Source organism: Oncorhynchus mykiss, chromosome 15 (genome assembly GCF_013265735.2).
Source record: "Oncorhynchus mykiss isolate Arlee chromosome 15, USDA_OmykA_1.1, whole genome shotgun sequence".
In the NCBI taxonomy this organism is placed as follows: domain Eukaryota; kingdom Metazoa; phylum Chordata; class Actinopteri; order Salmoniformes; family Salmonidae; genus Oncorhynchus; species Oncorhynchus mykiss.
The window spans coordinates 39,563,634-39,576,981 of record NC_048579.1 but is presented as its reverse complement, the minus strand read 5'-3'; the positions used below and the strand labels follow the sequence as shown (position 1 = coordinate 39,576,981).

The 13,348-nt window shown below is 40.8% G+C and overlaps 1 protein-coding gene across 16 annotated transcripts in view; it reads right to left on the bottom strand.

Annotated features, from left to right (window-relative positions):
• The window catches only part of brca2 (BRCA2 DNA repair associated), a 41,765-nt gene that overhangs the window by 12,127 nt on the left and 16,290 nt on the right, over positions 1–13,348 (bottom strand). For 9 of the 16 annotated variants that reach the window (XM_021563144.2, XM_021563147.2, XM_021563152.2 and 6 more), the window contains 14 exons: positions 11,637–11,697; positions 11,414–11,463; positions 11,286–11,314; positions 11,078–11,204; positions 10,928–10,989; positions 10,599–10,689; positions 9,714–10,487; positions 5,874–9,587; positions 3,850–3,948; positions 3,669–3,738; positions 2,959–3,485; positions 2,512–2,690; positions 423–607; positions 1–92 (listed from right to left, as the gene is read on the bottom strand). The exon at positions 1–92 is cut by the window's left edge and continues 79 nt beyond it. In XM_021563144.2, coding sequence (XP_021418819.1) covers positions 1–92; positions 423–607; positions 2,512–2,690; positions 2,959–3,485; positions 3,669–3,738; positions 3,850–3,948; positions 5,874–9,587; positions 9,714–10,487; positions 10,599–10,689; positions 10,928–10,989; positions 11,078–11,204; positions 11,286–11,314; positions 11,414–11,463; positions 11,637–11,697 — 6,060 coding nt within the window. The remainder of the gene's footprint in view (positions 93–422; positions 608–2,511; positions 2,691–2,958; positions 3,486–3,668; positions 3,739–3,849; positions 3,949–5,873; positions 9,588–9,713; positions 10,488–10,598; positions 10,690–10,927; positions 10,990–11,077; positions 11,205–11,285; positions 11,315–11,413; positions 11,464–11,636; positions 11,698–13,348) is intronic. The other 7 variants (XM_021563156.2, XM_021563155.2, XM_021563164.2 and 4 more) reach the window with 6 other exon arrangements.

The window sequence follows — 13,348 nt, the reverse complement described above, 5'->3', positions numbered from 1 at the left end:
AGGCCCGTTTCCACACCACCCAGCGGTAGTGGTTGAACACCCAGTCCTCACTGATCAGCTTGGGGTCCACGCCAGGGCTGTCACACAATGCTCTGAAGTAGAGGGGGATCTTATGTTCAGTTTAATTCATTATTTAAAAATGTATACATTTTTATCAAGTTCACCATCGAAGTATTGCGATGTAGTGTTAACTGCAGCATCAGTGATATAACCTATAAACCAAATATTTATTCAAGTTGATTTAACTAGTTATTTAAGTACAAATGTATTTAAATTTGTTTCTAAAAACTATTTCGATATAGCGGTAGATGGAGCATCAGTATACCTGTTATATACATACAAATACATAGCAAAGTTGAAAATTAACAATTTCATCAGTTGGAACGAATGCTACCTGTCCCAAACAATCAATAAAACCGTACCTGTGGAACTCATGTTTCCCTGCAGTTCCATCGTTGCGAGGAATGAGCCAACCCCCGTCGGCCAGCTGAATGCACCCCTCTACAAACGCCTCGCGTCTGAAGAAGTGTCGGCAAACAAAGCGGAACGCCTCAGCACTCTCACTGCTGATATCCCAAACATGCCGGTGCACTCCATAGCCATACAGCTGCGTAATATCCACAATGAGGATTAGACATCAGTCATTACCCCCCCCCCAAAAAGAACACACTTATCAAGTTCAACAGACAAGCCCCAAGCCCCTCACCATTGTTCATATTCTAAATCAGACTTCAAAAGCCCTGTTCCACCTCTACCAATCCAGTGTGTTTATCGGTCTGTTTTTACAGTATCAGTCTGTGTGTGTGTGTCTTCCAACACCTGTTTGTTTGTCAGTCTGTGTTCCACTACCTGTTTGTCTGTGTGTTTCAGTATGTTTGTATGTGTAGGTTACAATATCTGTTTGTGTGTGTTACAGTGGCAAGAAAAAGTATGTGAACCCTTATGAATTACCTGGACTTCTGCATCAATTGGTCATACAATTTAATCTGATCTTCATCACAACAATAGACAAACAGTCTGCTTAAACTAATAACAAACAATTATGTGTGTTTATGTCTATTGAACACAATGTGTAAACATTCACAGTGCTGGGTGGAAAAAGTATGTGAACCCTTGGATTTAATAACTGGTTGACCCTCCTTTGGCAGCAATAACCTCAACCAAATGTTTTCTGTAATTGCGGATCAGACCTACACAACAGTCAGGAGGAATTTTGGACCATTCCTCTTTACAAAACTGTTTCAGTTCAGCAACATTCTTCTGATGTCTGGTGTGAACTGCTCGAGGTCATGCCCCAGCATCTCAATCGGGTTGAGGTCAGACTGGGCCACTCCAGAAGGCATATTTTCTTCTGTTGTAGCCATTCTGTTGTTGATTTACTTCTGTGTTTTGGGTCGTTGTCCTGTTGAGTCACCCAACATCTGTTGAGCTTCAACTGGAGGACAGATAGCCCAACATTCTCCTGCAAAATGTCTTGGTCAACAGAAAAATTAATTCCCAAGTTTATGATAGCAAGCTGTCCAGGCCCTGAGGCAGCAAAGCAGCTCCAAACCATGTTGCTCACTTCACTATACTTTACAGTTGGGATGAGATTTTGATGTTGGTGTGCTGTACCTTTTATTCTCCACACAGTGTTGTGTGTTCCGTCCAAACAAACTCAAATGTAGTTTCATCTGCTCACATAATATTTTGCCAGTAGCGCTGTGGAACATAAAGATTATATTTTGCGAACTTCAGACATGTAGCAATGTTTTTTTTTGGACAGCAGTGGCGTCTTACGTGGTGTCCTCCCATGAACACCATTCTTGTTTAGTGTTTTTTACGTATCGTAGACTCGTCAAAAGAGATGTTAGCATGTTCCAGAGATTTCTGTAAGTCTTTAGCTGACACTTCTTAATCTCATTGAGCATTCTGCGCAGTGCTCTTGCAGTCATCTTTGCAGGACGGCCACTCCTATGGAGAGTAGCAAGAGTGCTAGACAATTCGTCTTACCATGGAATGATGAACATCAAGGCTTTTAGAGATACTTTTGTAACACTTTCCAGCTTTATGCAAGTCCAAAATTCTTAATCTTGGGTCTTCTGATATCGGTTTTGTCGAGGCATGGTTCACATCAGGTAATGCTTTCTGTGAATAGCAAACTAAAATGTTTTGAGTGTTTTTTTTATAGGGCAGGGCAGCTCTAACCAACATCTCCAATCTCGTCTCAATGATTGGACTCCAGGTTAGCGGACTCCTGACTCCAATTAGCTTTTGGAGAAGTCATTAGCCTGAGGGTTCACATTACTTTCCCCAACCTCCACTGTGAATGTTTAAATGATGTATTCAATAAAGACAAGAAACAAATAAACTAATAACACACAAATTATTGTAAGAAGACTGTTTGTCTGTTGCGACTTAGATGAAGATCAGATCAAAATGTTATGACCAATTTACGCAGAAATCCAGATCATTCCAAAGGGTTCACATACAGTGGCAAAAAAAAGTATGTTTGTGTGTTAGTTACAGTACCTGTTTGTGCGTGTGTTGTACAGGGTGCCAACCTCCAACAGCCTCTCTGAGGGTCAGCCTGGACACCCCAGATGTCTTGGCCAGGTACAGGCTGCCAGGGAGAGGTCTAATGGTCTGCCGCTTCTTCTTCCTGATCCTCATGTCCTGCATGTCTCGGGCAAGCTGCAAGCACTCTGCATCTGCACACACACACATTACTTTTTCACATTAAGTCGACTCCTGATAAGTGCACATCGGTTACAATTTATCAGTCCCGATTCAAATGCCTTCTTGTTAATTACTTCCGGATAAATACATGTTCTGATTCAGTACACACATTTAGTCCCAAGCCAGTGAATTGATCAGCATAATTTCTTTCACGTGTTGTCACACCATGTTGAAACTAATAATATTGTTTACAATATCCCAAAGATGATAAAAAGGCAAGATAAATTATTATATTTGTACCATAAACAACATCTAGAAGGGTACCGGTGGCATCAGGGGCTAGCTGACCTGCAATAGACTCCTCTGCAGTGGCACCCTCTCCTCCTAGGGTGACAGGAAGGCAATGGCCACAATCATCACCTCGGTCCGTTTTGTCAATATTTTGTGGGTCCTGTTCCTTAATGGACTCCTTTGCGTTATCACTACCAGTGTCAGTGATGGGGTTGTACTCAGGAAGTGGAACAGATGTGGTCTTGGTAGGCATTTCAGAGATGAAGGGAGAATGATTATCTTCTGAAGGCTTAAAGGAACCCTCCCTGGTTAAGCGGTTGTTTTTTAGAAACGGGGAAACAAACACACCAGGCGCTCTAGTCTTGTCCTGAAGACCACTGCTCCCCTGTGGCTCAAGCTTGACATTCTTCCGGAATGGGGGGACAAATACAGCTGTCTTGGAGCTAACTGGTTTACGGTCTTCGGCAGTTGGATCTGACGTTGTCTTCTGTGGCTCGGGCTTATTCAGCCTTGTGTCTACACATCTCTGAATAGCGCTGGAAAGACAAACATAGGTGATGAGAATATGACAGATTTCATGCTAGGTGAATGAATGAATGCATTTTATTTGATAAATAATTTCAAAATACATATGTTGTTTGAACTACGTGAAAACAACAAATACACACAGGTACTGTACTCTAGTTCAGAAATACCATTGTTTTAAATTGATTACCTACCGATATGGCCTCGTGACATTAGGTTGAAGAGCCACATTATATTTGAAGACTCTCCTGTCTTTAAATATACCTGAAACAATCAAATATGCATTGATGAACCATCTTGTCAATGTTCATTTTCATTGTACAGGGAATTGTGTTACTTGATAATTCGTTACTTAGAAAAGGTCAACTGTCTTACCATCTGAACTGCTTTTAGCTGGAGTGAGTTTTGACCGTCGAATACAATCCACAGTTCTGTCGAATTTGGTCAAGAGTTTTCTTTTCAGAGGAGGCTGGTCTATTGAATATAATATCACATAAAGGACAATGCTGTAAATCATTTTCTTCAAAACAATATTAGATTGGTAAACACACAACCCTGTATATATATGCAAGTAAAAGGTTATGTCTAACAATACTCCTCTAGGCTCCTCCCAATTACAATATCTGATCACATTTTTGTTATTTTAGATCTGATAGATACAGTGTGTACACACACAGGAGGAATGGGAAAAAAATTCAGTCTCTCGATGTGCAAAACTGATAGAGACATACCCCAAGCGACTTACAGCTGTAATCGCAGCAAAAGGTGGCGCTACAAAGTATTAACTTAAGTGGGCTGAATAATTTTGCACGCCCAATTTCAGTTTTTGATTTGTTAAAAAAGTTTGAAATATCCAATAAATGTTCCATTTCCATCGTTCCACTTCATGATTGTGTCCCACTTGTTGTTGATTCTTCACAAAAAAATACAGTTTTATATCTTTATGTTTGAAGCCTGAAATGTGGCAAAAGGTCGCAAAGTTCAAGGGGGCCGAATACTTTCGCAAGGCACTGTATGTATATTATTAGTAGATGTGGATAGAAAACACTCTGAAGTTTCTAAACCTGTTTGAATCATGTCTGTGAGTATAACAGAACTTATGTAGCAGGCAAAACCCCGAAGACTAACTGTTCAGATTTTTTTTTTTTTGCTGCATCTGACTGTTCCCTGAGCTGTCATTGCCATGGGATATTTCTTAGGAACCTGTTTTCAGTTCCTACCGCTTCCACTGGATGTCACCAGTCTTTGGAATTTGGTTGAGGTTATTCATTTGTGCAATGAAGAAGAAGCACATCCAGCAACAACGTTACACTATCGAGAGTTGCGTAAGACGTAAAAAGGAGCATGGTTTGTTTACTTCCTGTATTGAAAACAGATTGCGCCGTCTACAATTTGATCGATTATTAACGTTTAAAAATACCTAAAGTTGTATTACAAAAGTAGTTTGAAATATTTTGGCAATGTTTATAGGCAACTTTGAAATATTTTGTAGTGACGTTGCGTTTTTTGGAAGCTGTTTTTTTCCTGGATCAAACACGTCAAATAAATGGACATTTGGATATATATGGACGGAATTAATCGAACAAAAGGTCCAATTGTGATGTTTATGGGACATAGTGGAGTGCCAACAAAAGAAGCTCGTCAAAGGTAATGCATGTTTTGTATTTTATTTCAGCGTTTTGTGTAGTGCCTGCAGGGTTGAAATATGCTACCCTCTTGGTTGACATTGTGCTGTCATCAGATAATAGCTTCTTATGCTTTCGCCGAAAAGCCTTTTTAAAATTCTCCCAGTTTTTTTTTTTTTTAAGTGGGACGCAACCGTCCCCTATACCATAAGAAGTTAAGAGATAAGAGACTAGTCAGACATTTCACTATAAATCAACTTGGGGAGTGGACATTTACTGCGGAGCTTTTAGAGAACACTAAAACTTGTTTATATAGCTGTGTAGGCATGGTTTTGGTCTCATGAGTAGAAGGTAATGACGTAGGCAGTGACATCACTAAGATATACGACTGTAGGAATAATAAAACAACAACTCGGACCCCTTTCTATTTTGCAGAACTTACTCGGAAACATGCATGCTATGTTCCTGTTGTCAACTTCTGTCTGCAATTGCATTAATAAAGGTTTTAGAATGATTTAATTAAAGATAGTCTGAATGCTAATTTCACAAATGAGCCAATGATTGACAAGGAACAAGGAACGAACCCTACTTTTAAGTATCTAAAATATATTTTGATTTAATTAACACTTTTTTTTGGTTACTACATGATTCCATGTGGTATTTCATAGTTTTGATGTAGTCACTATTATTCTACAATGTAATTTAAAAAATAAATAAACTAACCCATGAATGAGTAAGTGTTTCCAAACTTTTGACTGGTACTGTATATCTTACCTGTCATCCCTAAATCCTCTGCCGACCTTTTCCCAATTCCACTTCTCATCTCAAAACCCCCCTTGCAGGACATGGGGTTAGCTTGGATTGGTGTTCCAGGACAATGATCGGTCAAGTCTTCGTCCTCTAAAAGAGCCTTGGTACAATCCATGGCCTCCTGGGCAAAGTACCTCCTCTGGGTCACAGAGCAGCCACTGAATCCAAGGGATTCAAAATTTAACAAGGAATACTCCGCTTGACATTCTACAGATGAAGACTTCCATTCCATTCCAACAATGGTCTGGATCACTTCACGGTCCTCCAGTCGAACTGCTTTGACCGGCACACGCTGAACATTAATATGGGGAGAAGGGACCTTCAGTGGCCTATTTCCTTCAGATCTTTTGTGAGGGTCAGTATCCCTGGCAAGGGTATCATCACACGCTTCTTGAAGTGCCTTCTCTGAAACAGACAGTCCTTTACCACTGGCTGTGCTAAAACCAAAATGGCTTCCGACTGGATTACTGCCAACTGAATATTTTACATTACCAGTCTCACCCAGAACGTACACAGACTTCACATGCTGAAGAGCCTTTTCTGAAATAAACACCCCATTCCCACTGGCTGCACTACCATGAGAGATTTCATGCGTTTCCTTTGTTGGAATCTTTTCCAGATGCACGTTGTGGCCATTCTCAGGTTGTGGATTTTCAATTACATCACATTCGTTCAGAATAGACTTTGCTTTCTGGAGTGCTCCATCGGACATATGCACAGTCTTCCCACCGGCAGTGCTGAAATCACAGCTCTTTTCATCCCCGTTGAGGTCAGAATCATTTGATTTGTTTCTTGCTCCTTTTTTGACACCTGTACCATCTTCAGTGAGTAACAAAAATCTACCATCTGAAAACCAAGCCTCCTCAATGGCATTTGAGTCTGTGCAGTTATCAAGGTTTTCATTCAGAATGCTCTTCGCCTTCAAAATACCTTTTTCAGATACATGCACATTCTCTCCACCAGCTGTCATGAAGGCACAATAGCTTTTCCCTGGATTGTTCATCAGACCATCAGCAGACTTTACGTCTATATTCCCTTGCTTTGCTTCAGCACTGATTAAGCTGTCCATATTGAAATCACAGTTGTTGAAAAGAGCCTGTGCTTGCTTATGGGCCTTAGGTGATACGGTAACTTCTTTGACACCAGCAGTCTTACATCCACTGTGCTTCTGTGTTGGGTTATGAAGATCTACTCTGATCTTTTTCTTTGATTTAGAAAGTTCCTCTCCATCTACATTACATTCACTCAAAAGAGCCTGTGCTTTCAATAGCGCCCCTTCTGACACAGACACTCTTTTACCACTGGCAGTGCTGAACCCACATCCATTTTTCAAAGGATCTTTAGCATGGGTTTGAGAATTTTCTGGTTCAAGCATTTTGCTCTTTGCCCCTAGAACATCATGTGACATGCCACTATCAAATTGAGTTTTTGCTGTAAAAGGGATCCTTGCTGATATGGAGGCTGCTTTAATACTGGGTTTCTTAAAATCACAGTCACTTTTCTGCTGAATATTCTGACTTGGTATCTTTGCATTCAAGCTGGGGATTTTCCCTGGCTTAGAATTTTCCAATTCATCACAGTCATTCAGGAGAGTCAGTAGAGATTTTGCAGAAACATCAAGTCTCTTCCCTCGAGCAGTGCTGAAGCCACAATTGTTTCTCTCAAAATTATTACTGCCAGTCTCTGATACAACACTTGTTTTGCTCAGCTTTTCTGATGCACAACCTGAACTTTCCATAGCGTCACAGTCTTTGAAGACTGCATTGGTGTTTTGAAGGGCCTTTGCCGAGATGGTCACTCCTTTACCACTGGCTGTCTGGAAACCACCATCCCCATGTGTGTGAGAATGTGTAAAGTCCACTTTAATCTTGTCAATGTATTCATCATGTGGTTCCTTCAGATCTACTTTATTTTCAGGGCCATGAAAATGTGTCACATTTGAATCAACATGTGTGTCAACTTCACCTCTATATTGAACAGGTGAAATTTCAACTTGTTCCGTATTTTTTACTGCACACTTGGGTGCACAGTTTTTTTCCTCAAAATCTGCAAACAAGGCCCTTGCTTTGCTCAGACACTTCTCTGAAACTATCATAGCATTTCCGCCAGCAGTTTTAAAACCCACATCCAACTTTTTGCGTTCACACTCCATTCCACTGGTGTTCGTATCCATATCGAGTAGATGGTTCTTGTTTGTGGATTTTGTCAACAAACCAAAGGAATGCTCAGCTATGTTTTCAGAGCTATAACTGGGAATGTAAAGTACTCTTCTGTGGATAACATGTTCTTTGGATTTCTCTGTTGAATTGCTGGATGATGCCCCACTAGATTTAATTTTGGTGGTTGTTACTTGACAAATTTCCTTGCAATGAGAAATAGTTGTCTTTTTGTCAGGGGTGACCATCTTCACAGATTGCTTCTCAACATCAGAGTTGAAACTGTCATCGAAATCTATGCCTGTGAGAAAGTCGGGATCCAATTCTTTCTCAGATTGATGAGGGGGGCTACCATCTGGAACATAGAAGTTCAGCTTTGCTGGTTTAAACTGTGTGAACTCAAATTGGCTGTCTGCAGCTTCTAAGAGATTGCACAATTCTGAAACATCAGCTCTCTGTGAGGCTGTCAATGGACCTTGGCTATTAACAGACCTCTGGTGTGTATAGAGTAGAGGTGGTAAATGAGATCCATCAACAAGCTCCAATCCACATGACATGTTACCTTCCTCAGGAAGGCTTATCTCGGGAATATTGACTGCAGGTATTTCATCCTCAATCTCCTTAAACAGATCCTCGTCTTTCTCCAGATTTGCTGAAAAAAAACGTATCTTCTTATTGGAGGCCATTTTGAAACCAGACCCAGGGTGTGAGGAAACCGAAACATTGCTCTGATGGGTCGGAACATGAACTTGACCATTCAATTTTACGCTGGTTTGCTTTGACCTTTTGGCAATGTTGAGTGGACTAATGAACTTCACTTCTGTGGACAGTCGGCTTCCTGTCACACATGACAACACAGGTTTCACTTCACTGGCAGCAGTAACAACATCAGTCATATTTTCCTCAATTAAGTCATCTAATGATGCTTTTGCTTTCTTTATTGCTTCTGGAGGCAAAGAGATAATCCAGTTGTTACCCGTTTTAAACCCTCTAGATGATTGATTTCCATAACTTTTTTCAGAGCTAGGGTGAATGGATGATTCTGTTTGTGTGACATCAGAAAGGGTGGAGGGGGGGAAGCCGCTATCACACACTGTACTCTTCATTCTAGATGTGTTTGCAGAGTTGCTAAACTGAGAACCAGGAATATGCATTTCATCACTGATGCCAGAGTTCAAATGTTCAGGTTTCTGACCCCATTCTAGTCTATTCAACAGTTTTCTGTTCCTTAGTCTCATTGCTGGGAGACAAGCTGATACAGAGAAGCCATTTTTAATAGCATCTGCTCTTTTGCTGCATGGTTGACTGTAGTCAATTACTTGGCTAAAATCTTGCGCAAATACCCTGCAAAGCTGTGACATATCAAGATCAGGGTCTTTGGTTGGTGCTTGTGAAACAATATTTTCTTCAGTTGCACTTTTCTGAACTAGCGGCTTTTTCCCATCCAAGGCAGTTTTGTTAAGATTATTAAACTCAGCTTCATCTGGTATGGTTTTACTTTGTTTCATGTTCTGATTTTCACCTAACATGATGGAAGAGAATAAAAGCATATGTATCAATATATATAAATCAGTGAAATCGTTTCATTGAATGAAAGAAATCAATACAATAAATGGAATGAGATTAAAAAACAGCATTACAATCTTACCTCTGGGAGCAGTTCCAGGTGATGCAGGTAACATCTGAGTAACATATTTCTCTTGCACTGACAGAAGTGGATTTTGGACACAGTAAACAAATGTCCTTGTTTTCCTGGGAAATGTGTGTTCTAGAGAGCTTTCGACTACAGACCCTGTCAATTGAGATCCCTCTGGCTGGCTGGTGCATGGTAATCTTCTTCTGGAAAGAGCAGACTCCACCTGGACAGTGTGCTTAGAGGAACCACGATCCGGCTGCTGGCTTCCAGTGAAGTCACGGAATGTTTCACTTTTGCCACCTTGTGGAATTATGTGTTTAGTAGAGGAAGACCCCTCATGGTGAAATGAATCCATATCATAGCCTAAAAAGTTAGGTACATTTATTGGAGTCCACTGAGAAGTCGCCAAATCCCCAGACTTCATGTCAGTCCTGGACTCAAGAGGCTCAGATGTTTCCCTGGTGTGTTGGTATTCTCCTGCTCTCCCACTGGATACTTTGTCATGTTCCGTTGTAGAAGTAGGTACGTGTTTCTTAGTTGCGCCACTTTGCTTCCTTTTGATTCTCTCGTTGGTCTTCACCCGTTGTAAAGCCAAACTTTTGTTGCTGAAGAATATGGAGAGGACATCCTCGGCTCCATCTAGGACACCGGTCATTGTGCTGCAGATTTCTCCGTCCTCAATAGCATCTGGTAAAGTCTGTTTCCAATGGCTGCCACTGTCACCAGGTAACGTGTCTTGAAAGCCAGGGGAGATGTCAATCACACCAGGCAAGTGGGAATCTAGTCCTGTTGGTATATCAGAGAAATAATCAGTACTTGTATCTGTTACACAGTGTTATTGTGCAGAGTAACTTCTACAATATTTACTACTGTAGTTACCATTCAACAAATACTCACCATTGTGTTGACAGAGAGGTCTATCATTCTGTTCTGGTGACAGCATTGTGCTTCTAGACTCCTTGGCCGAAGGGAAAAGCTTTCGCACAAACTATATGAGGGCAGACAAATCCTTCTCTACAAGTCTGATACACAAATGCCTTGAGCATGGGTAGAGTATCCAAGTGTAATCAAGGGGACACCAATGTACTGGAGCAATATTGTACTATTTATCCAATTTAGTTTTTAAAATTAAAGCAAGTCAATAGCATTAGACATCTTTAGAAGAAGACAAATCTGTTTATCCTTAACCTGCCATGAGTTTTTCTAGGATTGTATGGAATACTCACCATAACCTGCTCATCGGTAGCAATTCTTACTGGGCACATAGGACTATGCTCCTCACTTTTAGCTGCAAGGGTGAGGACATGCCATTTTAGACAACCAATGTAAAACTCCCATTATAATAAAACCCCAAATTCATACAGTATCATACTTACTCAAAATGATGGTGGGCGACATGACAGGTGTATTGAGAGAACTGGTCCAGGACATATCAGGGTCTAACTGTGCACCAAGACTTTCAGATGTACGTTTGGCAGAGTGTGCCTGCTGAAATAAAAAGATCTTTAAAAAAAAAAGTGTATTGGAACTTTTAAAACACTAGTTTGGTTTTAAAAAGATTTCCCCAAGAACAGCTGCACCTACCGTAGAGTGTTTTGGTGTGTCAAGCAGCCCTGTAAAAAGAAAGTTGTGCAAATTTTTATCAAAACAATAAATACCAATATAATAAATATCAACATCGATCAACAATGAAAAGTCACCAGTCAGCTTACCAAAACTGTCTCCATGCAGCCTTGTTCTATAGGATTTACTGGGGGTCCTGCTGAAAATAGAACCACTGATGTCAACCATCACAAGAGCAGGTGTTCTGACATCACATTCTGAGCAGGTGGTCAGAATATCAGGATCCAGGCATTAGCAAAGCAAGGTATACTTTTAGATGAGCACATTTGTGAAAAGCCAACGTATCAGCACAAAAGAGACAGACATTCTCACCTGTCTATTGATTTTCCAAATAAGCATGGGCTTGTGTCCATTTTTTCAGTTGCAGAGGTTCCTGAGCAGCAAAATGGAAAATACCAGTGCACACATTCCGCAGCCACGTAATCAGGGATAACATAGAAAATCAGGAAAAAGGAGATAGGCCAACTGGTTAGAGGTAGGTCTAGCACTCGTTCACCAAAGAAGGGTTCTCAGTTAAAGAACTTATGACGGAGCAGGAATTTGTACAACTGTTCTGACGCTCTGTCCACACGTTAAAGATCCTCACTTGTGATACGGTTTTGGAAACTTTTGGAACTTCACTTTCATTTATTTTCATGAAAGAAATTATAAAATTACGACACATTTTTAACAAGATTCCCAAAAAGGAATATGTCCATGTTAAAGCTTTACGGAAGAGAGGCGCCCATCAGTTCCAATTAGCTACAGTTGAAGTCAGAAGTTTACATACACTTAGGTTGGAGTCAATAAAACTCATCTTTCAACCACTCCACAAATTTCTTGTTAACAAACTAGAGTTTTGGCAACTCGGTTAGGACATCTACTTTGTGCATGACAAGTCATTTTTCTAACAATTGTTTAGACAGATTATTTTACTGTATTACAATTACAGTGGGTCAGACGTTTACATACATTAAGTTGACTGTGCCTTTAAACAGCTTGGAAAATTCCAGAAAATGTCATGGCTTTAGAAGCCTTTGATTTGAGTCAACTGGAAGTATACCTGTGGCTGTATTTCAAGGCCAACTTTCAAACTCAGTGTCTCTTTGCTTGACATCATGGAATATTCCAAAAATAAATCAGCCAAGACCTCAGGGGAAAACATTTTTTGTAGACCTCCACAAGTCTGGCTCATCCTTGGTACCTTCAGGCGTTTGGAAATTGCTACCACGTTCATCTGTACAAACAATAGTACGCATGTATAAACAGCATGGGACCACACAGCCATCATACCGCTCAGGAAGGAGATGTGTTCTGTCTCCTAGAGATGAACGTACTTTGGTGCAAAAAGTGCAAATCAATCCAAGAACGACAGCAAAGGACCTGGTGAAGATGCTGGAGGAAACAGGTACAAAAGTATCTAGATCCACAGTCAAACGAGTCCTATATCGACATAACCTGACAGGCCGCTCAGCAAGGAAGAAGCTACTGCTCCAAAACCACCATAAAAAAGCCAGACTACGGTTTGCAACTGCACATGGGGACAAAGATCGTACTTTTTGGAGAAATGTCCTCTAGTCTGATGAAACAAAAATAGAACTGTTTGGCCATAATGACCATCGTTATGGTTGGAGGAAAAAGGGGGAGGCTTGCAAGCCGAAGAACACCATCCCAACCGTGAAGCACGGGGGTGGCAGCATCATGTTGTGGGGGTGCTTGGCTGCAGGAGGGACTGGGGCACTTCACAAAATAGATTGCATCATGAGGCAGGAAATTATGTGGATATATTGACGTAACATCTCAAGACATCAGTCAGGAAGTTAAAGTTTGGTCGCAAATGGGTCTTCCAAATGGACAATGACCCCAAGCATACTTCCAACGTTGTGGCAAAATGGCTTAAGGACAACAAACTCAAGGTATTGGAGTGGCCATCAAAGCTCTGACCTCAATCACATATAGAAAATTTGTGGGCAGAACTGAAAAAGCGTGTGTGAGCAAGGAGGCCTACAAACCTGACTCAATTACACCAGCTGTCAGGAGGAATG